We start from the raw sequence: 26,703 nt of genomic DNA, 5'->3' as shown, positions 1-26,703 counted from the left end.
ATCCTCTGTCTGCAGATTTGAAGTTAGGTCAGCTCACCTCACTCTGAATTTTGTCAGCACGTTTACAACGCAGGATCTCAGGAGTGTCCCAGACAAAGCAGCCAATGCCCTTTAGCCAGTTCAGGTCGTCCTTGTAGAAGACCTTGAGTGGAGGACAGCAAGACATGGCAAGACATCATACAGTGGGAATTCCAAAGCAACAGTACATAGTCATGTCAGTCTCCATCACATCCTGATGCATTGCTATTGGTATGTTAAAAATACATATGAAGGAACTACTAATGCAATATGATGTGATTCACCTCTATTGCGATGCAGTGCGATTTTACACGATTTTATTCAACACATTGTGATCCAGTGTGATACAGTGTGATGCAAAAGAATACTATGCCATGCAACTGACAGCAGTAGAGAACTGAAGTTAAGATTGTGCTTGAGAAACAATTTAGAGAGGAGGAACCAATCTAAATATAAAACGAATGGTCAAAAACTATTGATCACATTTCTAAATAATAATGGCATAGGGCCTGTATTAATAATTATATATTAATAAACTGGATTTTTCCTGATGCAAAGATGTTTAGAGACAGTGCATTATATATTGCACCCAGTGCACACTCTTGGAGCAGTAATAGCCAGAGGATAATGGCAGAGAGGGGGTGGATGGTGTACTCACATCACTGAGCTGCTCGTTGACCTTGCGAGCATGAGCATAGACCTGCAGGTCTGGCAGGCAGATCCACTGGTGCAGGTAATGGCGGTACCCGACCTCACTGACCCGGTCCTGGGTCTGCCGGGCAGCCACGACTTCATGCATGTCAGGGGGCAGGTGCACCCTGGCCTTGCTCTTCTCGTAGCCTTGCCTGTAGAGGCGCTGGCAAACACACACAGTAAGCCTTTAGATCATCACATCCCCATCACTGTGCTGTTTGGTTACTCCATATATATCTCAAAATGTGATGACAAAGACTGACGAGAGCAACTAAGAAGGCGGTATACTGACATCCAGGCAAAGCTTCCCAGCGCGGATACACCGAGCCATCACAGGGTCATCCTCTGCTGATTTGGGCAGACTGTATAGGGCCTTGAACCTCTCATAATCCTCATGGTACTTCACCTGGGCAAAGACCACAAAGTCTGGCTCAAAGCATCTTTTGACTGATTTTAAATCAGAGTTATTTAATAACTCATAGTGGAGACATTACAATATTAAGTAAAGGCCAGTATTTCATCTACAGTCTGTTCAGTGTGACTTACATCACTCTGAATGGTCTTCTGGTTTTTCACATGAGCAAAGGTTCGGGAATCTGCTGGCAACTTGTAACTCTTTGCCTTGAAGGTATCCCATGCAGCTGTGTATAATTTCTACATGAGAACACACAAAATACATGTTATATTATGAAGCAGAGAATAAAGTGTTAAACATGGTGTTTGAGTAAGAACAATGAAACTCACATTGCTGTATGCTTGCTTCAGGTACTGATACCTGGGAAAATCAAAGGTATCCAGGACAGTAGTGTAATTATGCTTGTCCTTGTGGTAAGCTTCCCTGTAGTTCAGCTAGAAGATAAACAGCCTATGTTGACTTCACATATTGGCTATACAGGGTGATTAAGGCACATTAGTTAAGACTCACCTCACTGGCCCAGGTGTGGCCCAGAACAGCTGATACATAGTGCGGTGTGTCTGTCACCATGGAAAAGTTATTCAGGTCCTTCTTTCCCTCAGCTTTGTACTTGATCTATAGGGAAAGGGAGCAGAGTAAAGGGCAGCAACACCAACATGGCCTACACTAATCTCATAATTCAGACGTTTCTAGATGCTTCTGTATTTGATTTACAGAGAATTTATGTAACTCAGAAACCTCTAATTTCACTGGACAATGGAGTCACTGACATCTCAATTTACCACTGATTTATCCTTTCAGTGCTTTAACCCTTCCATTGGCTGACTAGGTTAAAACTTCCATTGGCTACAGTAAATAGACTAACCTTACCACTGGCAGACCTGATCTAATCGTTGCATTAGCAGAATGATAATGGTTATACTCCTTCATTGCTGGTCATGCATTCCTGATATATATATATATATACACACCATTAGATTAGGATCTACAGGGACTTGATTGTTCATATGTTAACGTGGATCTAGGACTGTCACTCACATCACTTTGTATCTCATATGACTTCTTGGCACGGAGGATCTCAGGTGTATCCCACACATAGCAACCGATACCCTTTATCCAGTTTAGATCTTCTTTGTAGAACACCTGAAAAGAGCAGAACCACATCACCTCAGACTGTGCCAGCTGTTTCAAGGTGTGTATCTGATACACCATATCGGTATTGGTCTCCCGTAAGTACATGTCTGCGGTCTGGAATTAAGATGTGTCCTTTTAAATATGTTTGGAAAAAGCTAAATTAACATTCCCATTATTCACAATGATTTAAGAAAATTACTTGATAATGACATGAAACTTGATCAGCAAAATTAGACAGTAAAATTAAATGGCTGTCAGCCATGAGAGAACAGATCTTTGATAAAAAGTAGAGACACACTGAAACATGTTGAGCTTCAGTGTGAATTAAGAAACGTGACACACATCACTCAGGATTTCATTGGCCTTGCGTGCTTGAATGACGTCATTTTGCTCTGGGAGGCAGATCCACTGGTGCAAGTAGTTCCGGTACTGGATGTCGCTCAGAATGCCCTGGCAGCGTTTGGCAACGATGTGGCTCAGCATGTCGAAGGGGATGTGCAGCTTGGTCTTGGTCTGCTCGTAGCCCTTCCGGTAATCTCTCTGCAGTCACACACGAGTCACTTACAATTAGATGCAGAATTCTCAATCATAGTATGCACTCCGATGATTTGTGGGCTGATGGATCCACAGTTACGAGTCAAACAAAACATTTTAATGACATTTGGGTAAAATGCGGGCCGATCAGTTAAATAAAATTTAAGCATACGAAGTGAGTCATTCATCATTTCGTCTTCATTAATATTTGTGTACTAGTTTTTGAATTATATGAATTATACTAGGTTGAATTGTAAATACACTTTCTATTTTTAGAATTACTATGATGTTTTAAGGTATTGATAAAAAATATTAGGCAATGGATTTCGAGAATGAAGTCGTAATATTTTGGTTATAGCCTAATGAAGAAATATTTTGAGATTTAAATTTGAAATAATTGGAGAATAAGGTCAAAAACAGACACTAAGACTGCACCGCACGCAGTCACCACCAATATTGTGTAAACCACCATTGCCTGCAACTTGAGCTTCAATAAAAGTATCTATTCCTACCAACCCTGTGTGATCCTCCATACTACATACATGAAGTTTCTTAAACGCTTCAATGCCTTAATACTAAAGATTATTTGGTGCTGATATACTAGCAGATTCAGTATTTATCACAGTTTGTGCCCCAGCATGCATTGTGGTTTTATTTGTATGTGGACAAGTGTTCTTTATTAATGTTGTTGATCATTTTGGATATCTGGGGAATCTTTTTGTATGCCATGTTCTGTTTTGTTTTATACTTGTATTTTTCATGTGTGTGAATTTCCCCGTTATGGATTTCGCGTGGTGCTGGATACCCACTGACCCAGTTTGCCATTGTCCTGCAGCTATTTTATAGAAAAACAAGACCGAAGTCATTTGTAATATGAGGACTTGGCACTTGTGCCCATCTTGTGTAACTGCTGAGGGGGTAGTGCAGAAGGATGTGTTTAACACCAGAGTGTCACAGCTCGCACAGGGAAGCAGGCGAAGGAAGCCGTGGATACGGACAAAGGACTTTATTATAGGCTAACACACTCAATAACAACATGTAACATTAATGACCGGACTGGGGAAACAAACTGAAACACGGACTAAATACATTGAACTAATGACAGGAATAGGAAACAACTGGTGAACACGGGGAATCCACATGGGGTAGATGAGGGGGCGTGGCCATATGGGAGGGTAGGACAAGCGGGGGCATGACACAGACACAATTCAGAGGTAAGAGTTGTCTATATTATCTCTTCAAATATACAAAAGCTATATATTTCAGCATTTTTCCTGAAAGAACAATAAATGGTATTTATCTATGTGATTCTTTATAGATTTCATTCTCAGTTTTCTAATATTAAAGTACGGCATTTTGTAATACATGCAAAGAAAAAAGAAATTAACAGCACATGTTTTGCTATGAGATTAGGCTGAATGTTATTGGCTGCCATTTTCACCTTGAGTCTCAAGCAAGTGTGTCACCGCCTGCAGCAGGAGTGACTGAAACCCATTTGCTTGCAGAACAGAACCAAGCTGATATTTCACAGTAACTGCAGGTACACATCTGGGTTTCCAGTGAGGACTTACCATGCTCTTCATCTTCTCAATCCCAGCGGCATGGACCACCTGCGGGAAGTCTACAGTGGTCCCTGCTAAATAGTGTCCCTTTGCATTCTCATGGGCCTCCTTGTATTTTGCCTAAAAGATTAATCAGAAAACATGAAGAAATTCCAAACAAATCATATATATTTATATATATTAAAATTGTATGTGGGTGTACTGTATATATGCATATATAAAACTATATATATTTATATATACTAACATTGGTATTTATGGCTCTTTATTGCAGAAGAATTACTTGATTGTGTATACGAAGACACAAATTCTCATAACTGTCAACCCTGTGAAAATTATTGTTATTGATCAGTTATACTGTTGAACTTAACAGCATCATACTGTGAAGTGATGGTCAAGGTACCTCGCTAATGACATCTCGACTCTGCTTTGCCGCTACTAAAGGAATGTACAAGTGGTCCAGTTGGTATCCGATGGCTTTGCTGTTGTCCCAGTTCAATTTGTAGAGTTTCTGAAATGCAGCCATTCAAATAAGTAAGTTAACTACAATGAAAGCCAAAGACAGGTCCATGGCCTCCCAATTTGGTACATTACCTCACTGTTGAGCTTGGACACCTCTCTGCAGTGGGCCAGCTGTGGGGTGTCCATTGAGCCAATGTACTTGCCTTTCTCCAAGTTGAAAGTCTCTTTGTATTTAACCTAAACATATATATAAAAAAATGGCTCTCTAACTTATTGTGGAAATATTCAAGGACTGAAAAAACGATATATATTAGACATTTTTATTTCAAGCCACATAGTGTTTTTTTTGCTATTAGACTACACTTGTATAGTTGTGGGGGCAGCATGGTGGTGCAGTGGTTAGCACTGTTGCCTCACACCTTAGGGACCTGGGTTCGAGTCTCTGCCGGGGTCACATGTGTGTGGAGTTTGCATGTTCTCCCCATGTCATTGTGGGGTTTCCTCCAGGTATTCCGGTTTCTCCCCACAGTCCAAAAACATGCTGAGGCTAACTGGAGTTGCTAAATTGCCCGTAGGTGTGCATTTGTCTGTGAATGGTGTGTGAGTGTGCCCTGTGATGAGCTGGCCCCCCATCCTGGGTTGTTCCCTGCCTCGTGCCCATTGCTTCTGGGATAGGCTCCGGACCCCCCATGACCCAGTAGGATAAGCGGTTTGGAAAATGGATGGATGGATGTATAGTTCTGTGGGTACACTTACATCGCTGAGGTGGAAAGCATTGACTTTGGCCAAAATGATCTCTGGGCGATCCACAACATGCGTGTATCTGCCGAAGTTTTCTCTGGCCTCCTTCTTGTAAAACCTCTGCCGGAGGAACACAGATATCAATGGGTACAGGGTTTCGCAACTTTTCCAATCATAAGGCCCAGCTATTCATCATTAATTGGGTGGGGGTGGGCTCCCTCTGTAATTTCCACCAACCAGTGAATTTTCCTGGAGGCGATCTGGTTCACGCCCTTTCCCTGCCACAGTTTTGAGGCCTATCCAAACCGGCTCTATATAGCAAGAACAGCGGCAACGACAAGGTCCTTTGAAGCCTGAGTGCAGAACTTACGTCGTTCAGTGTATTCTGTGCCTTCCTGACTTTCACATGATCCACCGAATCCAGTGCCACCCAACCGCAACCACGGAGCCACTCCAAGTCAGCCTTGTAGACAAACTAAAGGAAGAAGAAATCAACAGAGCTGATGATGGTCTGCTATTGAAAAAATGCTGCTCAATGTTTCACAGGGTTTAAGTGAGGATAACTGCCTTAGTATCCCTCTTTATTACTTACATCACTCTGTAGGTCGTACGCTTTCCGAGCCTGGATGACATCATTAGAATCTGGCAGGCAGGTCCAGTTGTGCAAGTGAGTTCTATAGTTTTTATCATTGACTTGCATCTGGTTCTTCTTAGCCAGCTCAACTGCAATCATATCTGCAGGAAGGGTGTATTTGGTCTTGGTCTCATGGAAGCCCTTCTTGTATAGAACATCGCTGGCAATTCTGACTGCATTCAAAGCCATCCTAAGCAGGGGGTCATCGTGAACGGCGAGGGCTCCGGCGTGATGCCCCATTTGCTTGCGGTAATTTTCTTTGTAGTTATGCTGCAAAGCACACAGCAAAATTTATTCTACACTGTAAACATAAACTCAAAACAGCCCATTTATCAGTCATGGCACAGTTTAACCAGAGCCTCTTACGTCACTCTGCATGTTTCCGATCTGAATGCTATGCCTGAGCATCAAAGCGTCGATCGACATGTTGTAACTCGTTGCTTTTTTCTTCTCCCAATCCTGGATGTACAGATGCTATGAAGCATAAAGGGAAACAGCAGTTAAGCCCTGAGCAACGTTAGAGGGGACTGAGTGCTGCTCTCCCTCCACCTCACTACCTGGTTAATGTTCTTGGCAGCCTCCCTAGCTGCTGCAAACTGCGGGGTATCCAGCATCGTGTACTTAGTCTTGTCATTGTGCCAAGCCTCACGATATTTTGCCTAGGAAGAATATAACATGTTACACAAATCTAAAGTGGACGGAACATTCAGAACAGGTAGTTAATTTTCTAATCATATATTTCTGAAGTGGTGTTATAGCTACACAATTTATCCACTGTTAAAATCAACCTTTGTCATTGTAAAGGGTCACTTATTGCTGATGACCAATGCAGCGTTTTTGGCTCAATTTCCTTACCTCATTCAGGATTCCTGCTGCATTTCTGGCTGCAATAAAATCTACTCTGTCTAAAGCAGTTGTGTACTTAAGTTCATCCACTTTGGTGCGGTACCCTCTCTACATGGAGAAAAGAAACAGGTGAAGAATTAACACACAATATTATAAAAACATATATAGTGATGTAGTGCACAGAAGTTTAAAGTCATACTTACATCTGTCAAGATCTTCTGGGCATTCTTTGCTTTCTTTACTTCAAACGATTCATTTGGCATCCAGCCAATGCCCTTTAACCACTCCCGGTCAGACTTGTAAACTGCCTAAATACAGTAAGAAACACACTATATCAGCGCTTCATTACTGCATACTGCCATGAGTATGCAGAAATTCAACAAACTCTGCTTCAGCCTTGGGAGGTAAATCCTTATGGGTTTAATTTTAATTTTGCATTTATATTCAGAAAACGTAACAAGGAGCTGAGTATCTTTGGCATGTATACATACATCACTCTGCAGATCATAGGCCTTCCTGGCTTGAACGACATCGTTGGAGTCTGGCAGGCAGGTCCAGTTGTGCAGGTGAGTTCTGTAGTTGAAGTCATTGACTTGGATCTGGCACTTCTTAGCCAACTCGATGCTCAGCATGTCAGCGGGGAGGTGGAATTTGGTCTTGGACTTATTGAAGTTCTTCTTGTACCGGACATCACTGGCAATTTTGACGGCATTCAAAGCCATCATAAGCAGGGGGTCTTCTTGGACACTGTGGATTCCAATGTGGTGACCCAATTGCTTCCGGTAACCTGCCTTGTATTTGTACTGAAACAGAAAAATGCAGTGGAGTATGAGCAGTGCACTGCAGCCTAGGACCTAGCATGTATATAGTCCTTTTAATATGTAAAAACAATCAGAGAAATTAAAACAAATCACTAATGTTGTTTTAGGTAGATGCGGCCATTAACACAGGGGTGCTTACTTACATCACTAATGATATCCCGAGATGATCTGGCATTCAAAAAGGAGATGGCATCTGCTTTTATTTGGTATGCCTTGGCCTTCTCATCATCCCAGGCTTTTGTGTACAATTTCTGCAAAAAAGGAGAAGTGGAATACATACAGTGAAAAACGTGTTTGTTAATGAAGCAGAATGGAGGCAAAAAATAAATGATTTTGCAGTAATTGATTCTTTGCACTTACATTACTAATATTGAGGGAGTTGACCTTGGACAGCTCCATGGAGGGTATGTCAGGTGTCATGTGTATGTTGGTTTTGTCCTTCTCCCAGGCTTTTTTGTATTTCATCTAGGCAAAGGTATAAAAGAATGAAAGTCATTCTTTCAGGTGTTTTTAAAACTTAAACAGTCTTGAGCAGTTTTTTGTCTCTTGAGTCTATACTGTAAGCATTTATAAAATGATTAATATAATAAAAGCACATTGGCTATAATGTCTGATTTTGCTTAGGCTGCTTGACTATCTAGTTGTGAATATTCACCTCTAGCACTGTCAGCCATAAATCTTCTTTAATCTCTTTAATCTACATCTCTGCAGTGATAAACCAACTAGGTGTCAATATCCTAGACTGCTAAACAGTTTGCCCTCTAATTATTGTGCATTAGGTGTTAAAACATATGCCTTACTCTGACTTCCCGCAGTGGAGGCTTAAGTACATAGTATAAACAGACTTATCCCGTAGTATTTGAAATGCATAACATTTCTACAATGACTTCAGATGAATGTGAGAAAATAGGCTTTTACATCACTGAGGATGTCGGCATTTTGCTTAGCCAGAATGATGTCGGGCAAGTCGACGATGCTGGTAAACTTGATGGTGCCTGGATGTTGGCGGTACAGCCTGTCGTTGAGGATGTTCTGGGCACGCTTGACCTTGTTCACATCCAGAGAATCCTGTGGCATCCAGCCACAGCCTCGAAGCCACTCAAGATCTGACTTGTACACCGCCTAAGAGAAAAGAAGGTTGCGTTTTGGGTAATATATATCTGAATAAATAGGTGTAAGTGAATTTACATTACTTCTAAGTAATTATGACACTGAATAGGAATTAAAACTTACATCACTGTGCATATCATAGACCTTCCTGGCTTGGACAACATCATTGGAGTCTGGCAGGCAGGTCCAGTTGTGCAGGCGAGTTCTGTAGTTGAAGTCATTGACTTGGATCTGGCACTTCTTAGCCAGCTCGATGTTCAGCATGTCAGCAGGGAGGTGGAATTTGGTCTTGGACTTGTTGAAGTCCTTCTTGTATAGAACATCGCTGGCGATCTTGACCGCATTCATGGCCAGTATGATCAAAGGGTCATCATGGATGGTAAGGGCTCCAATGTGGTGCCCCTTTTGCTTGCGGTAGCCTGCCTTGTACTTGTACTGCAAATATGCAAGCACACAATAGCGAGTAAAGAACAGTATCCATCACATTACATTCACTCTGCCTTACAGAGGCACCACTGAAGAACTTACATCACTGATGATGTCTCTGGAGGCTTTCGCTGACATCACAGGGATAGCATCCTTGGGAAGGTAATAGCCCTTCTGGAGACTGTCTTCATAGTCTTTTCTATAATATTTCTGAAAAATAATGTTCAGTTTTTAGTTGTCCCTTTGAATATATGCATAAAGAGACAAAGCAATGCACACATGTGGAAGACAAACCACTGAATATTGTTTATCTTGAAAACAACACAGTTGAAATAAAATTAAAATAAGCTATGTTTCATCTCATTAATGTTGTTTGAATACAATTATACTTAAAGTTAAATTAATTTAATTAAAGTTAAGTTAAATTAAACATCTTCCTCCCTGACCAGAGGAGAATGTAAGCGAAGTGGAGATGATACTTTGAAGTTTTAATATTGTCTAATATTTAATATCCATCGCTGTTGCAGCTGTTTCCCTGTTTAGCCAGCTGGTGTCGCTGGCTATCCTATTTTGTGTTCCCCTGGTCTTGTGCGCTTCACGGGTCCTGGTGTATTCCCCTGCTCCCCAGGTCACCGTATGGCTCTGTGGGCTGGGCATGCGGCTGGAAACTGGGCTCCTCTGCCATTATGTTCAGCTTTGTTGGACATTTTAAGTTTTTTGTTGCCTTGGTTGGTTTGTCTTGTGTTTCAGTTTGGGTCTTCCTTTTTGTGTCTTTAGTTCTGGCTTGCCCTGCCTGTGTCTAGTTGTTCTGTTTTCCTGTGTTCCCAGTGTTTCCTGGTTTTGAATCTGTGGTGTGGTTGATTGCCCTTGCCTGTATCTTGTTTCTCTGGTCTTCAGTGTTTGGTTGATATGGTTGTGGCCTGCACCTGTTTCTTGTCTGGCCCTTGTCTTGTATGTGTTTGGGTGCCTGCCCTTGTTTTGTTCCTCAGTCAGTCATTGTGCTCATTCATGTGCTGCTATGTTTGTTCCGTTGTTGCTCCCTGCTTTAGTTCTTGTTTTCTACCTGCCTGTGTTTAGACCCCTTGTGGTTCCTTTTGTTTCTTGTTTTTTTTCTGAACTCAATTTCTGTAAACTCCCTTGTTTTTTGTAACCCAGCCTCTGTTACTTCCTCTGTTAATGGCCTCTGTTACTTCCCATACCTGGCTGGTGTTGAGTTTGTTCTGCTGTGCAAGAAGAATGGCTGGCGTGTCTGGCATGATGTGGATGTTGACCTTGTCTCTGTCCCAGGCCTCTGTGTAAGCCCTCTGCAACGAAGAGTATGAGCGAGCATAAGGAAAGGCACACAATGTAACAAAGAGTAAGACCAAGCATAAGTAAAAGCATGTATTTCAATGAAGTGTATAAGCAAGTGGATGGAAACGCATGCAATGCAATGAAGAGTATGAGCAAATGTAAGGAAAGGCACGCAGTGCAACTGATAGTATGGGCAAGTATAAGGAAAGGCAAGCAGCGCAACGAAGAGTATGAGCAAGCATTACTTAAAGGCGCAGTGCTACTGTCATGTTTGAAAAAGGATGAAGGGCAGCATATTAAAAACAAAATCCATACTCATTACCTCCACAGAACTTGTTCACGTAATAACAGATACAAACGAGTCCAAATGCATTTTATTATCTAGTGAACCCAACTGTGGTCAATAGCAGCAGCAGTAAGTTCTGCTTTTAGGGTTTTCCAGCTTCATCTGACAACCTTTTGTATTACTCTGTTACTGCGTGTGTAATCATTCTAGTTTTGTGCGTTTGTACCTGGTCCATTAGTTTTGCATTAGCCTGAACCAGAGCAAGGTGCAAGGAATCCATCTTGCTGGAAAACTTGAAGTTGCTTGGATGCTGGCGGTACTTTTTCTCACTTAAGACCTCGGCCGCCTTCTTAGCTTGCTCAACATCTGGCGAACCAATGGGGACCCAGCCAGTACCTCTGAGCCATTCCAGGTCTGACTTGTAAACAGCCTAATGAAAGAGTACACATTTGCACTGTCATAATCTTATGCGTTTGTGAAAATTCATTTTTTTTCTCAAAAAGTCAATAAAACTGTAAAACTTACATCACTCTGCATATCATAGACCTTCCTGGCTTGAACGACATCATTGGAGTCCGGCAGGCAGGTCCAGTTGTGCAGGCGAGTCCTGTAGTTGAAGTCATTGACTTGGATCTGGCACTTCTTAGCCAGCTCGATGTTCAGCATGTCAGCGGGGAGGTGGAATTTGGTCTTGGACTTGTTGAAGTCCTTCTTGTATAGAACATCGCTGGCGATCCTGCCCGAGTTCAGAGCCAGCATAAGCAGAGGGTCGTCCTGGACACTACGGGCTCCAATGTGGTGTCCCACTTGCTTGCGATATCCTGCTTTATATTTATACTGAAACAGTTAAATGTAATGGAGTTTAGTATGAACACCACACTGCAATCTATTGCAGTACTAAAAACTCCTTCATTAAGTGTTGAAAGACACACCAAGTCCATTCATGAACTACAAAACCACTACTTTCTGAGGAATACTTTCTGTCTGTATTGTGTAAGTGAATGTTACTTAGTCATACAGAGTTAATATTCATTCCTGAGTGAAGTTATGGCATTAAATACACTTGTCACTACATCACATAATCATTTTTTGTGAGCAAACTTTCAAATTACTCAAGTACAGAACTTAGTAACTGTTTTATTTCTATAAGTGCTACGCGTATACGACCATCTCTAGTTGGAAGTTTAAGATTTCATGTGAGTAAAATGTACTTTTTATATCTATTTAACACTTGGCTCATTTTAAAATTCTTTTTCCTTTAACCAGTGCAGAATGCAGGCTATAAAAAAATTTGATGAACAATACGTGATAATGTTACAATTGACACATGAATACAAAATTTGATACATTGTGCGAAATACATATATAGTCAATTACCACAATGCAAAATTTGAGATTTTTCATAGTGAACTTTTCCATTTATAAATTTTGAATAAAAATGTGATCATTTCCACCTGTAAAATATAATTCTAAACATAATATCAATTATACATGAAGTGAGAAGACAATCGGTAGCGAACTTAGTGAAAATATCTTGCATTTGACGTGTCAAACAGCGGGCGCATGGCCGCACTCACATCACTGGCAATGTCCCGAGAAGCCCGGGCAGCTCTCACTGATATGGCATCTGGTTTCATGTCATAGCCCTTTATAATAAAATCCTCAAAGCTCTTCCGGTAAAGTTTCTGCAAAAGCAAGGTTTTACCGTGAGATGCGGTATTATGCATGGGCTTGTGTGTGTAGCTGAAGCACGGAGAAAGGCAGGTTAGGAGGAAAATGCCACAATAGTATAAAAAAGCTGTATGTTTTGGATTCGCTATTACTTTATGTTTAGGCAACTCTCTGGGGGACATAAATCTATATTTTAAGCATATTTTTACTATTCAGAGATAAGGGAGAAACGAGTCAGAAACTACTAAAACATAGCAAGGAAAACAGCCAAATGTAATCAGAAGAGCTGGAGAAATGGACGCAGACACTGACCTGACTGATGTTGGCAGCATTGACCTTAGCTAGAGCAATCTCAGGTAGATCAGCATTCACATGGATCTTAGTTTTCTCGTTTTCCCAGGCATCGATGTACAGGCGCTGTAATCAAACCACATAAATAGTTACTGAATGCCATCTTCTGCCTGCTGTGTATTTAGTTATATCAGCTATGTATTTGGTGGACAATGCTCCCGAAAGTGGTAAAATATACTGACCTTGTTTATTGTCTGAGCATTTGCTTTGGCTAATACCATAGGAATGGACTCCATATCAGTTGTATACTTAAAAGTGTCCGGCTTTTGGCGGTACGATCGTTCACTTAGGATCTCCGCAGCCTTCTTTGCCTTCACAACATCAAATGAGCCAATGGGAATCCATCCAAGTCCCCTCATGTACTCCATGTCTGCCTTGTACACAGCCTAAAGAGGAGATGCTTTCCATTAATCACATCCTTTCAAATTCACAGTCAATTTCAGTTGAACACGTTTCATATGGTGCATTTCGCCATTAATGGCTTTGTTGATCTACACTACAGTCAAATCACTTACGTCACTGTTTAGATCATAGGCCTTCCTGGCTTGAACGACATCATTGGAGTCCGGTAGGCAGGTCCAGTTGTGCAGGCGAGTCCTGTAGTTGAAGTCATTGACTTGGATCTGGCACTTCTTAGCCAGCTCGATGTTCAGCATGTCAGCGGGGAGGTGGAATTTGGTCTTGGACTTGTTAAAGTCCTTCTTGTATAGAGCATCGCTGGCAATCTTGGCCGAGTTCAGAGCTAGCATGAGCAGCGGGTCATCCTGGACACTACGGGCTCCAATGTGGTGACCCACTTGTTTGCGGTAACTAGCCTTGTACTTGTACTGTAGGGTAAATAGCAGAGTACATGAGTAAAGGCAGGAGTGCTACAGGCCTAAGAGTCCTTGCAACCCTTCCAACACTAAAAGAGTGAATGTTATTCCTACATTCATTGTATTCAGCATGGAGTGATTCAAATGAATATAAAGTATAAATCAGAAAATAAATATTTTCCCAATAAAATTCTCACATTGCTGGCAATATCCCTGGAGGCCTTTGCTGCTATGACAGAAATTGCATCTTGAGGTAGGTGATAGCCCATCTTGAGGGATTCTTCAAAAGCATGCCTGTAATATTGCTGCAACGGAAAAAGAAAATCTGTATGGTGCTCCATTCTGTGCACTCAAAAAATTAATTGGTGAGTCACAAATGGATAATCTAGTTGCTCTTAAGGTCATTAAACTTAAAACAATTGAATTGGATTATTTTCTTTTAACAGATATTATTTTTCTGACTTTGCCGTTGTTGAGGTAGCTAAAAGTAAAAACACACGTAAATACATCTGTTTTGAATGACAAAATGCAGATGGTGTTTTGTTATTTAGAGCAGCACATAACAAATATAATGTGGCTCGCTTTGGACGACATTAGACTAGACACCAATTAGACAGCTACGTGATTTTCACTAGTCTGTCTTAATCTCCTAAAAGGACATCAGATTGTATATCCCATGGAAATGAAGATGATGATAGTTTGTTATTATTGTTGTGGTCATCATTATAGTGTTTTTCATGTATGAAATGCAGCTCAAAGAACTTTTCATATGGTGGCAAAATAAGGAATAAAGATGGAGAAGCTGTAAAAAATACGCAGCTAAGGTAAAGGTCAAACAAAGAGTACGAATAAAGAATGAGAATCTAAAAGCAAGCAAACAAATATAGCAAAATGACAAAAACCAAAATAAACTGGAATATAAAATGGGAAATAAAAATATAACTGAATAAAAAGGTCAAAAGGCATACAAGTACAAGATGAAAAATGATTTAATTGGATATTTATAGGCTTAAGTTGTAGGAATCCTCACCCGACTGTTGTTTAGTTTGTTCTGTTGAGCCAAAAGAATCTCGGGGGTGTCAGGCATGACATGGATTTTGACTTTGTCCTTTTCCCAGGCTTCAGTGTACAGACGCTGCAAAAACAAGAGCCTGCTTTTAAACGCCACGTAATACACATTGACTGTGGAAACATACATGGAAAAACACAAAAAAACATGGTCTCTGTGCTCTGTGGAGGACAGCGCTGAAGATAGCTTTACCTCACAGAGAAGACGGCTTTACCTTGTTCATGATTATGGCATTGGCCTGTGCTAGCATAAGCTCCAAGGAGTCAGTCACACTGGAGAATGGATGTGAGCTAGGAGGTTGCCGGTACTTCCTCTCACTCAGGATATCTGCAGCTTTCTTGGCTTTCTCAACATCAAGTGAGCCAATCGGGACCCACCCAAGACCCTGAAGCCACTTAAGGTCTGCCTTGTATACAGCCTAACGGAGTCAGAAATTACCAACACATTGCACAGTTACAAGAATTGTCAACTCCGGTTACTCTGCAATACAAAGAGTCTCAAAGATAAAAATTCATATCAGACTTACATCACTCTGCAGATCATAGGCCTGTCTGGCTTGAACGACATCATTGGAGTCTGGCAGGCAGGTCCAGTTGTGCAGGTGAGTTCTGTAGTTGAAGTCATTGACTTGGATCTGGCACTTCTTAGCCAGCTCGATGTTCAGCATGTCAACGGGGAGGTGGAATTTGGTCTTGGACTTGTTGAAGTCCTTCTTGTATAGAACATCGCTGGCGATCCTGCCCGAGTTCAGAGCCAGCATAAGCAGAGGGTCGTCCTGGACACTACGGGCTCCAATGTGGTGTCCCACTTGCTTGCGATATCCTGTCTTGTATTTATACTGAAAAATATTGCCGTGCCAGTCAATTTATTAAAAATTGTTATACTGTTGAGCTTGGTCACAAAAAAACATTAATGACAGAAAAATGAACATCATAGATATTACTTTATTCTATCAGTCATATTCTGTGTATCATGAAATGTATCATCATTATCCTGACAGAAGAAGAACTCACATCACTGGCAATGTCCTTGGAGGCCTTGGCAGCCTTGATAGCCAAGCAGTCAACAGGGAGGTCATAACCCTTTTTTTTGGCCTCTTCATGGGCGAGTTTATAGAGTTTCTGCAAATATAAAAAGCAGAATGATTTATCTACCAAAACCTACGTGTCACTTTCACCAAAACTCCTACTCTATAGCTATATTTGATTCCACTGTGTCTGTTTCTTCATTTGGAATAGAGTATTTACATTACCTCACTGTAGTGGGCCATGTTCTGTCGAGCCAGAGTGACCAGCATGCTGTCTGGCATCATATGAATCTTTGTCTTGTCGTTGTCCCAGGCTTCAGTGTAGCGAAACTGCAAGAAAATATGGCAGTACGTGTCCATAAGGGTCTAAATAAATGCCATTTAAAAATGCTTATATAAAAAAGAAAAACAAAGACATGAGTGTGTAATGTTTTCAAAAGATTCAATGTACAGTGCTGACAAGCTGCAGCTGACACATATTCATAATAAATATTATAATGCAGAGATTACCTTGTTGGTGTTTAGCGCATTGGCTTTAGCCAGAACCATCGGTATGTCCTCTGTCGAGCTGGTGAAGGTGAATTTGCTCGGATGCTGGCGGTACAGGTTCTCACTCAGGACCTGTCCAGCCTTCTTCACCTTTTCGACGTCCAGAGAGCCCATGGGAACCCATCCCAAGCCCTTAAGCCATTTCAGGTCTGCCTTGTATACAGCCTGTAAGGATAAAAGTGACATTTCAGTCCTTCAAACGATGAATATGGCAAAGCACAAAAAGGACCTGAATTGTACATGATTATGTGAGTCCAGAATTAAGTCTGGATAACCCAGGTAATGAAAACTAACATTCATTCAGTAAGCTACATGTTTTTTTTAAATAGGAAATTGGGTGGGTTGGAAGAAAAGAGAGAAAAGGTCTTCTGTGTGTCCAGGTGTTGTGATTCTATTTCCTTTGCGTTTATAGCTCTTTTTTACCAGTTATTCAGCCGGTATATCTTAAGAGAACTCACACCCATTTTGTGACATATTTAGCAGAGCCTTTTGTTTATTTAAACCTTGATATCTTTCTCCTGCTATCTAACAAATGTCTGCCTATTAACCTGTTACACCTGTTTCTAATAAATGAAACAGGCATTTTGTGAGGGTATTTTAAGAGAAACCAATCTGCACTGCAGAATATTACTAAATACTAAAACAAAAATATGATTATTTTTGGTGAAAAATCCACTAATTTGCATTATTAACACTGAATCTATTTAAACATGAAATATACCAGGAACAGCACTGAGAATCACTGGAATAAGTACACTCTGTGCTGTCCTCTCAATGGGGAAATCGGATAACAACGCATTTCCTAGAATGCATCCCTTTCGCTAAGCGACTCATGACTGTATTGATTCTGGGAAGTGAAACTACACTAATACATTATTCCTACTTTATATAGGCTGCGCATGTATTATATCATTACCACTTTTACTATTTGCTAGTGTTACTTTAGGTTTTATGTGTTATATGGTATGTTTTGTTGAGTTATTTTTTGGGGTCTGGGGACGCTCAAAAAATGTTCCCACATAAATGAATAGAAATGACTGCGTCGCTTTATGCCATTTCGGTTTGCAAAAGGTTCCATGAACATGTTGTACTTTCGTAAAGCGAGGGATGCCTGTAATACCATGCTACAGATAACTAACTTTAATTCATATTAGAAATGTTTTATAAAACAATTTGATAAATTCAAACTTACATCACTCTGCATGTCATAGACCTGTCTGGCCTGGACGACATCATTGGAGTCCGGCAGGCAGGTCCAGTTGTGAAGGCGGGTCCTGTAATTGAAGTCATTGACCTGGATCTGATTCTTCTTAGCCAGCTCAAAGGCAATCATGTCCACTGGAAGGTTGTATTTGGTCTTGGACTTATGGAAGTCCTTCTTGTATAAAGCATCACTTGCGATCTTGGCTGAATTCAGAGCGAGCATCAGCAGGGGGTCATCTTGGATGCTGAGGGCCCCAATGTGGTGTCCAACTTGTTTGCGATATCCGGTCTTGTACTTGTACTGAAGCAGGATAAAGTAAACTCTTGAACAGTGATATTATTAAATAGTTACAAAGTCGTGTTTGTACCAGGTCAGTATTTTTATTTGTGTCATGATATGTTTAATGTATGATTTCCCTGGTCAGAAATCAAACCTGCAGTATTTATGACAGGAGAAGAACTTACATCACTGGCAATGTCCCTGGAGGCCTTGGCAGCCTTGATAGCCAAGCAGTCAACAGGGAGGTCATACCCCTTTTTCTTGGCCTCTTCATGGGCAAGTCGGTAGAGTTTCTGCAAATATAAAAAGCAGAATGATTTATCTACCAAAACCTACGTGTCACTTTCACCAAAACTCCTAGTCTATAGCTATATTTGATTCCACTGTGTCTGTTTCTTCATTTGGAATAGAGTATTTACATTACCTCACTGTAGTGGGCCATGTTCTGTCGAGCCAGAGTGACCAGCATGCTGTCTGGCATCACGTGAATGTTTGTCTTGTCGTTGTCCCAGGCTTCAGTGTAGCGAAACTGCAAGAAAATATGGCAGTACGTGTCCATAAGGGTTTAAATAAATGGAATTTAAATGCTTTTATGAAAACAAAAAAAACTGGGCTTTTTAATACTTTCCAAAGATTCAATGTACAGTGCTGACAAGCTGCAGCTGACACATATTAATAATAAATATTATAATGCAGAGATTACCTTGTTGGTGTTTAGTGCATTGGCTTTAGCCAGAACCATCGGCATGTCCTCTGTCGAGCTGGTGAAGGTGAATTTGCTCGGGTGCTGGCGGTACAGGTTCTCACTCAGGACCTGTCCAGCCTTCTTCACCTGTTCGACGTCCAGAGAGCCCATGGGAACCCATCCCAAGCCCTTAAGCCATTTCAGGTCTGCCTTGTAAACTGCCTGTCAAAATTAAACAAAAAGAAACCATGAAATTTTATGTGGCTTGAATATAAAATTATGCTTAAAGAATCAATATTTAAATAGAAACGTGTTTTTTGTAACTAATAGATGTGCAAATAGCACAATAGAGAATTAGGTAAAATTATTATAAATGCACACAGACAAATTTGCATTAACATAAAGGCTATGACAGTATCCCTCACTTTACAAACGTTTTCTTTATGCCACTTCCCTTTCATAGAAGATCTACAATAGCATATCTGTTTTCACTAACTGAGAGAGATCCAAAGAGGATTTTCGCTTTTATGAAAAAACGGGGATTTGTTAGTGTAATTTTAGGTTTTATGTGTTAAATGACATGATTTGGTAAATTATTTTTTGGGGTCTGGGGACGCTCAAAAAATTTTCCCACATAAATGAATGGAAATTGCTTCGTCGCTTTATGCCATTTCGGTTTGCAAAAGGTTCCATGAACACGTTGTACTTTCGTAAAGCGAGGGATGCCTGTAATACCATGCTACAGATAACTAACTTTAATTCATATTAGAAATGTTTTATAAAACAATTTGATAAATTCAAACTTACATCACTCTGCATGTCATAGACCTGTCTGGCCTGGACGACATCATTGGAGTCCGGCAGGCAGGTCCAGTTGTGAAGGCGGGTCCTGTAGTTGAAGTCATTGACCTGGATCTGATTCTTCTTAGCCAGCTCAAAGGCAATCATGTCCACTGGAAGGTTGTATTTGGTCTTGGACTTATGGAAGTCCTTCTTGTATAAAGCATCACTTGCGATCTTGGCTGAATTCAGAGCAAGCATCAGCAGGGGGTCATCTTGGATGCTGAGGGCCCCAATGTGGTGTCCAACTTGTTTGCGATATCCGGTCTTGTACTTGTACTAAAGCAGGTCAATATATAGAGTGTTTTTTATCCATTATAGTTTAGCTATGAATATTTTCATTGTACCACACAACAGCCAAAGAATGTGCAAGAGTAATAACCAAATAAGGAACTTACATCACTGGCAATGTCCTTGGAGGCCTTGGCAGCCTTGATAGCCAAGCAGTCAACAGGGAGGTCATAACCCTTTTTCTTGGCCTCTTCATGGGCAAGTTTATAGAGTTTCTGCAAATATAAAAAGCAGAATGATTTATCTACGTGTCACTTTCACCAAAACTCCTACTCTATAGCTATATTTGATTCCACTGTGTCTGTTTCTTCATTTGGAATATAGTATTTACATTACCTCACTGTAGTGGGCCATGTTCTGCCGAGCCAGAGTGACCAGCATGCTGTCTGGCATCACGTGAATCTTTGTCTTGTCGTTGTCCCAGGCTTCAGTGTAGCGATACTGCAAGAAAATATGGCAGTACGTGTCCATAAGGGTCTAAAGAAAGGATACTTCACAATACTTATACAACCTGAATTCCTCCTCCACCAAACTTTACACTTGGCACAATGCAGTCAGGCAAGTACCGTGCTCTTGGCAACCGCGACACCCAGACTCGTCCATCTGATTTCCAGACAGAGAAGCGTGATTCGTCGCTCCAGAGCACATGACTCCACTACTCTAGAGTCCCAATTGCGTCCACTTTGTTATAATACCCCTAACAGGTCACCATGGAATAGTTAGTAGTGAGGAAATTTCACGAATGGACTTATTGCACAGGTGGCATCCTATTATGTTACTTGAATCCACTGAGCCCCTGAGAGGGACCCATTCTTTTGCAAATGTTTGTAGAAGCAGTCTGCATGCCTTGGTGCTTGCTTTTATGCATCTGTGGCTATGGAAGTGATTGGAACACCGGAATTCAATGATTTAGATCGGTTGTCCCAATACTTTTGGCAATATAGTGTATTTATATAAAAACAGGGGTTTTTAATGTTTTCAAAAGATTCAATGTACGGTGCTGACAAGCTGCAGCTGACACATATTAATAATACATATTATAATGCAGAGAAGTTAGCACTGCTGCCTCACACCTCTGGGACCCAGGTTCAAGTTTCCGCCTGGGTCATGTGTGTGGAGTTTGCATGTTCTCCCCATGTCGTCGTGGGGTTTCCTCCTGGTACTCCAGTTTCCCCCACAGTCCAAAAACATTCTGAGGCTGATTGGAGTTGCTAAATTGCCCGTAGGTGTGCATGTGTGAGTGAATGGTGTGTGAGTGTGCCCTGTGATGGGCTGGCCCCCCATCCTGGGTTGTTCCCTGCCTCGTGCCCATTGCTTCCGGCATAGGCGCCGGACCCCCCGTGACCCAGTAGGATAAGCAGTTTGGAAAATGAATGGATGGATGGATAATGCAGAGATTACCTTGTTGGTGTTTAGCGCATTGGCTTTAGCCAGAACCATCGGCATGTCCTCTGTCGAGCTGGTGAAGGTGAATTTGCTCGGGTGCTGGCGGTACAGGTTCTCACTCAGGACCTGTCCAGCCTTCTTCACCTGTTCGACGTCCAGAGAGCCCATGGGAACCCATCCCAAGCCCTTAAGCCATTTCAGGTCTGCCTTGTAAACTGCCTGTCAAAATTAAACAAAAAGAAACCATGAAATTTTATGTGGCTTGAATATAAAATTATGCTTAAAGAATCAATATTTAAATAGAAACGTGTTTTTTGTAACTAATAGATGTGCAAATAGCACAATAGAGAATTAGGTAAAATTATTATAAATGCACACAGACAAATTTGCATTAACATAAAGGCTATGACAGTATCCTTCACTTTACAAACGTTTTCTTTATGCCACTTCCCTTTCACAGAAGATCTACAATAGCATATCTGTTTTCACTAACTGAAAGAGATCCAAAGAGGATTTTCGCTTTTACGAAAAAACGGGGATTTGTTAATGTAATTTTAGGTTTTATGTGTTAAATGACATGATTTGGTAAGTTATTTTTTGGGGTCTGGGGACTCTCAAAAAATGTTCCCACATAAATGAATGGAAATTGCTTCGTCGCTTTATGCCATTTCGGTTTGCAAAAGGTTCCATGAACATGTTGTACTTTCGTAAAGCGAGGGATGCCTGTAATACCATGCTACAGATAACTAACTTTAATTCATATTAGAAATGTTTTACAAAACAATTTGATAAATTCAAACTTACATCACTCTGCATGTCATAGACCTGTCTGGCCTGGACGACATCATTGGAGTCCGGCAGGCAGGTCCAGTTGTGAAGGCGGGTCCTGTAATTGAAGTCATTGACCTGGATCTGATTCTTCTTAGCCAGCTCAAAGGCAATCATGTCCACTGGAAGGTTGTATTTGGTCTTGGACTTATGGAAGTCCTTCTTGTATAAAGCATCACTTGCGATCTTGGCTGAATTCAGAGCGAGCATCAGCAGGGGGTCATCTTGGATGCTGAGGGCCCCAATGTGGTGTCCAACTTGTTTGCGATATCCGGTCTTGTACTTGTACTGAAGTAGGATAAAGTAAACTCTTGAACAGTGATATCAATAAATAGTTACGAAGTCGTGTTTGTACCAGGTCAGTATTTTTATTTGTGTCATGATATGTGTAATGTATGATTTCCCTGGTTAGAAATCAAACCTGCAGTATTTATGACAGGAGAAGAACTTACATCACTGGCAATGTCCCTGGAGGCCTTGGCAGCCTTGATAGCCATGGAGTCAACAGGAAGGTCATACCCCTTTTTCTTGGCCTCTTCATGGGCAAGTCGGTAGAGTTTCTGCAAATATAAAACAGCAACATTTGGGATGACTAAAATCCCAAGAACATTCTTTTAATAAACCTAAAAGTAATTTTGAGTTCATTATTTTCATCTTTTTCACCATTGTAGACAATACAGTTAAGTTCTAATGGGAAACCTGTATGTGTTAATATGACCAAAAACTATTCTATTTCTCAACATGAAGTAGGTATTTGTCCTTGCTATGGAGTCATTACCTCACTGTAGTGGGCCATGTTCTGCCGAGCCAGAGTGACCTGCATGCTGTCTGGCATCACGTGAATGTTTGTCTTGTCGTTGTCCCAGGCTTCAGTGTAGCGAAACTGCAAGAAAATATGGCAGTACGTGTCCATAAGGGTCTAAATAAATGGAATTTAAATGCTTTTATGAAAACAAAAGAAACTGGGCTTTTTAATACTTTCCAAAGATTCAATGTAGAGTGCTGACAAGCTGCAGCTGACACATATTAATAATAAATATTATAACGCAGAGATTACCTTGTTGGTGTTTAGCGCATTGGCTTTAGCCAGAACCATCGGCATGTCCTCTGTCGAGCTGGTGAAGGTGAATTTGCTCGGGTGCTGGCGGTACAGGTTCTCACTCAGGAACTGTCCAGCCTTCTTGACCTGTTCGACGTCCAGAGAGCCCATGGGAACCCATCCCAAGCCCTTAAGCCATTTCAGGTCTGCCTTGTACACTACCTATGTCAAATAAAGAAAACACAGGCATTCAAAATCATAGTAATTAAAAGAAAATATACCAAAGAGATATAAAATTTCAACTTACATCACTCTGCATGTCATAGACCTGTCTGGCCTGGACGACATCATTGGAGTCCGGCAGGCAGGTCCAGTTGTGAAGGCGGGTCCTGTAGTTGAAGTCATTGACCTGGATCTGATTCTTCTTAGCCAGCTCAAAGGCAATCATGTCCACTGGAAGGTTGTATTTGGTCTTGGACTTATGGAAGTCCTTCTTGTATAAAGCATCACTTGCGATCTTGGCTGAATTCAGAGCGAGCATCAGCAGGGGGTCATCTTGGATGCTGAGGGCCCCAATGTGGTGTCCAACTTGTTTGCGATATCCGGTCTTGTACTTGTACTGAAGCAGGTCAATATATAGAGTGTTTTTTATCAATTATAGTTTAGCTATGAATATTTTCATTGTACCAAACAGCCAAAGAATGTGCAACAGTAATAACCAAATAAGAAACTTACATCACTGGCAATATCCCTGCAGGCCTTGGCAGCCTTGATAGCCATGGAATCCAGAGGAAGGTCATAACCCTTTTTCTTGTCCATCTCGTTTGCAAGTTTGTAAAGTTTCTGTTGTTGAATACAATGGTGCAAAGTTATAGTTTATTAAATCTAAATCTATTACGTCCACCTTTATAGTGTGTTTCATTGTATTTTAGATTTTCCACTTACACAGGAAGTACATCAGTGGTTACTTTATGTACTAATGAAGGTTCTGCCTACCTCACTATAGTTGAGCATGTTCTGTCTTGCCAGACATACATTCATAGCATCAGGCATGATGTGGATCTGGGTCTTGTCCTTCTCCCAGGCTCCTGTGTAGCTTTGCTGCAGGAAAGGCACAGTTCATCAGTTATTATTGTCATCCATGTAATAATTTACTTATATATATGCATATACTATATCTACCTACACTTAATGGACTATAACATCCATAAAAGAAAAACACCTTCCACAAATGGGTGTCTTCCTATCACCTCACCTTGTTCATGATCTGAGCATTTGCTGTTGCCAAGGCCATATCCATTGACTGCATCTCTTTGGTGAACTTGAATTTGCTTGGGTGTTGGCGGTACAGTGTTTCGCTTTTGATTTGAGTTGCTGTTTTTGCTTTCTCAACATCCAAAGACCCCATTGGTATCCAGCCGGTTCCTTTAATATAATTGCTGTACTCACTTTTATAGATATTCTGTAGAAGGTTAGGAGGTAGAAAACATACTTACAATATAATGAGTAGTAAAATGTAGATCTAAATATAAAAGGCTATGTAGTATGTAATTCCAGATATCAAGCCACATATTTTAAATATTAGGTTTACTAATTTACAAACAAAGTGAGATCAATTCTGGACCAGTATTTAAAATCACGTTGCATGCTAGGCTCATTTGTTACAATGATATTGTCTTCACTCACATCACTGGCAATTTGCTGCATGTTCCTTGCTAGCTCCAAGTTCATGGCATCTGGGAGGACAGTATAGTGTGATATTTTCTGTTTATAGCCAGTGTTGGTGATTACTGCCGAGGCCTGCTTGGCCTGCACAACACTTAGCATGTCCACAGGGCTGCTGTACTTCAGCTTGGTCTTGTGGTAGTCTTTCTTGTAGTTCTTCTCACTCTGCATCTTGGCCACCTCCATGTAGTGCACCAGCAGGGGGTCGTCCTGCAGACTGCGCAAGCCCAGATGATGGCCTCTGCTTTTCTCATAAGCCTGCTTGTACTTATACTGAAACAGTAACAAACACTTCGTCATCAGCAGTTCAACTTGAACCTCCCACAGAGATAGAGTTAGCATCAATACAGTAAGTAAGATTTACCCAACACTTCAGTGTACTTACATCACTGGCAATATCCCTGGAGGCCCTTGCAGCCTTGATTGACATGGCATCTAGCTGGAGGTCATAACCTTTCTTCTTCACCTCCTCCATACCGGCCTTGTACAGTTTCTGCAATGACACCATAAATAGACATTATGTGCCAGAAATGCTGCAACTTTGATATTGGTAAGACTTAGGCCTGATCTGCTGATAGAGGAAAAAATATAATATATCAATATTACTGCTTATACAAATGATACTATTACAAGGCTGAGGAACTCCAGGTTTAGGAGCATACAAGGTGTATGTCGTTTTGATCTTATTTTGTAGGTCTTACCTCGCTCATATTGAGCTGGTTGATCTTTGCTTGAATCATCAGAGGACTGTCTGGCATAATGTGGACCTTGATCTTGTCTTTCTCCCAAGCATCAGTGTATGCTTTCTGCAGAAGATTGAAACAAACATGAATGCATTGAGTCGAGATTCAGCAGAAGAGGAATGTTTCCTCAAGCCATTATGGACACAGCATACCTGATTCATAGTCTGATTGTTGGCAGTGGCAAGGGCCAGATCCATGGAGTCCATCAGTTTTGTGAACTGGAACTTGGAGGGGTGAGTGCGGTACCGCTTCTCGCTTTGGATCTCAGTGCCGACCCTGGCAGTTTCTACTGCCAGAGATCCTATGGGAACCCACCCAGATCCTTTTACATAATGGTTGTAGTCATTCTTATAGATGCACTGTAGGAGATTGAAGAGAGAAAAGAAAAAAGTAAAATTCAGACCATTTAGTCACATTATGGACCTTTTTTGGACACAGTGTGTGTAAACTAGGTGCAACAGTACGATTTGCAAATATGGCTCCATTAAAAAAAAAAACATCATTGTATATCACATGAATGGTGACAGTGAGAATGGATGTGTGTGTGTGTGTGTGTGTGTGAGAGAGAGAGAGAGTGAGTGAGAGAAAGAAAGAGAGATAAGAGCTTTCCCACCACAGGAAATTTTGTTTCTGGAACCAGACACTTGTATTGTATTCACACCTTAGGAACTTGGTCCAATTGTAGTTCCTCAGCAGTACTATTGGAGTGGGACTTACAACGATATCATGCTGATTGGTTAACCACTAGCACCAGCGCTAAAATGGAAGTTACTCGGAAGTGCGAGGAAAAGCGATAGAAGTAGCTGAGCAAAAATTGAGCTAATGGACTTATTTTTGTATCTCTGATACATTTAATACATTAATAAGTATCTTTTTTGTTTGTGTCTCCATATTTATGCATCAGAAAATTCGATCGATAACTGATATAGTTTTGTTTAATATCGCCGGGGCCGGTGGGGGAACTTTCCAGCACTTATTAGTGAAAAAATGTTGCAGCGGTCTTTTTTTATTTTGTGGAAAATAAAAGATCGATCTGCTGGGCAGATTTAATAATGAATTATAAACATGTCGTGGGTCGCATAAATAAAAAATAAATAAAAGGCTGTGTCTGTATTGTGATTGAACCACCCAGTAACCAACAAATTGACTTATTCATCATCCATTGTTTAGGGGTGGTGGTGTAGTTTCCTATGAAATTACGTGTGAAGTTTATCCTACGAGCTTTT

At 41.0% G+C, this 26,703-nt stretch overlaps 1 protein-coding gene across 42 annotated transcripts in view; it reads right to left on the bottom strand.

The window, feature by feature from the left end:
- Positions 1-26,703, bottom strand: part of neb (nebulin) — a 73,153-nt gene that overhangs the window by 21,143 nt on the left and 25,307 nt on the right. For 6 of the 42 annotated variants that reach the window (XM_048978954.1, XM_048978957.1, XM_048978956.1 and 3 more), the window contains 58 exons: positions 25,630-25,836; positions 25,436-25,540; positions 25,120-25,227; positions 24,696-25,007; positions 24,265-24,471; positions 24,006-24,110; positions 23,745-23,852; positions 23,317-23,628; positions 23,028-23,231; positions 22,749-22,853; positions 22,423-22,530; positions 21,947-22,258; positions 21,158-21,361; positions 20,093-20,197; positions 19,864-19,971; positions 19,433-19,744; positions 18,644-18,847; positions 18,365-18,469; positions 18,126-18,233; positions 17,650-17,961; positions 16,419-16,622; positions 16,134-16,238; positions 15,895-16,002; positions 15,408-15,719; positions 15,096-15,299; positions 14,843-14,947; positions 14,010-14,117; positions 13,513-13,824; positions 13,180-13,383; positions 12,959-13,063; positions 12,553-12,660; positions 11,501-11,812; positions 11,202-11,405; positions 10,596-10,700; positions 9,499-9,606; positions 9,094-9,405; positions 8,779-8,982; positions 8,221-8,325; positions 8,004-8,111; positions 7,531-7,842; positions 7,243-7,347; positions 7,049-7,147; positions 6,751-6,852; positions 6,560-6,667; positions 6,152-6,463; positions 5,930-6,034; positions 5,575-5,679; positions 4,951-5,055; positions 4,760-4,867; positions 4,366-4,476; positions 2,603-2,800; positions 2,165-2,269; positions 1,637-1,741; positions 1,456-1,560; positions 1,258-1,365; positions 1,004-1,117; positions 677-874; positions 38-142 (listed from right to left, as the gene is read on the bottom strand). In XM_048978954.1, the coding sequence (XP_048834911.1) occupies positions 38-142; positions 677-874; positions 1,004-1,117; positions 1,258-1,365; positions 1,456-1,560; positions 1,637-1,741; positions 2,165-2,269; positions 2,603-2,800; positions 4,366-4,476; positions 4,760-4,867; positions 4,951-5,055; positions 5,575-5,679; positions 5,930-6,034; positions 6,152-6,463; positions 6,560-6,667; positions 6,751-6,852; positions 7,049-7,147; positions 7,243-7,347; positions 7,531-7,842; positions 8,004-8,111; positions 8,221-8,325; positions 8,779-8,982; positions 9,094-9,405; positions 9,499-9,606; positions 10,596-10,700; positions 11,202-11,405; positions 11,501-11,812; positions 12,553-12,660; positions 12,959-13,063; positions 13,180-13,383; positions 13,513-13,824; positions 14,010-14,117; positions 14,843-14,947; positions 15,096-15,299; positions 15,408-15,719; positions 15,895-16,002; positions 16,134-16,238; positions 16,419-16,622; positions 17,650-17,961; positions 18,126-18,233; positions 18,365-18,469; positions 18,644-18,847; positions 19,433-19,744; positions 19,864-19,971; positions 20,093-20,197; positions 21,158-21,361; positions 21,947-22,258; positions 22,423-22,530; positions 22,749-22,853; positions 23,028-23,231; positions 23,317-23,628; positions 23,745-23,852; positions 24,006-24,110; positions 24,265-24,471; positions 24,696-25,007; positions 25,120-25,227; positions 25,436-25,540; positions 25,630-25,836 (9,594 nt within the window). The remainder of the gene's footprint in view (positions 1-37; positions 143-676; positions 875-1,003; positions 1,118-1,257; positions 1,366-1,455; positions 1,561-1,636; positions 1,742-2,164; positions 2,270-2,602; positions 2,801-4,365; positions 4,477-4,759; positions 4,868-4,950; positions 5,056-5,574; positions 5,680-5,929; positions 6,035-6,151; positions 6,464-6,559; positions 6,668-6,750; positions 6,853-7,048; positions 7,148-7,242; positions 7,348-7,530; positions 7,843-8,003; positions 8,112-8,220; positions 8,326-8,778; positions 8,983-9,093; positions 9,406-9,498; positions 9,607-10,595; positions 10,701-11,201; positions 11,406-11,500; positions 11,813-12,552; positions 12,661-12,958; positions 13,064-13,179; positions 13,384-13,512; positions 13,825-14,009; positions 14,118-14,842; positions 14,948-15,095; positions 15,300-15,407; positions 15,720-15,894; positions 16,003-16,133; positions 16,239-16,418; positions 16,623-17,649; positions 17,962-18,125; positions 18,234-18,364; positions 18,470-18,643; positions 18,848-19,432; positions 19,745-19,863; positions 19,972-20,092; positions 20,198-21,157; positions 21,362-21,946; positions 22,259-22,422; positions 22,531-22,748; positions 22,854-23,027; positions 23,232-23,316; positions 23,629-23,744; positions 23,853-24,005; positions 24,111-24,264; positions 24,472-24,695; positions 25,008-25,119; positions 25,228-25,435; positions 25,541-25,629; positions 25,837-26,703) is intronic. The other 36 variants (XM_048978974.1, XM_048978977.1, XM_048978975.1 and 33 more) reach the window with 36 other exon arrangements.

Source organism: Brienomyrus brachyistius, chromosome 16 (genome assembly GCF_023856365.1).
Source record: "Brienomyrus brachyistius isolate T26 chromosome 16, BBRACH_0.4, whole genome shotgun sequence".
In the NCBI taxonomy this organism is placed as follows: Eukaryota; Metazoa; Chordata; class Actinopteri; order Osteoglossiformes; family Mormyridae; genus Brienomyrus; species Brienomyrus brachyistius.
Note: the sequence above shows the minus strand (reverse complement) of the source record. Positions and strands in the feature narration are given on the sequence as shown.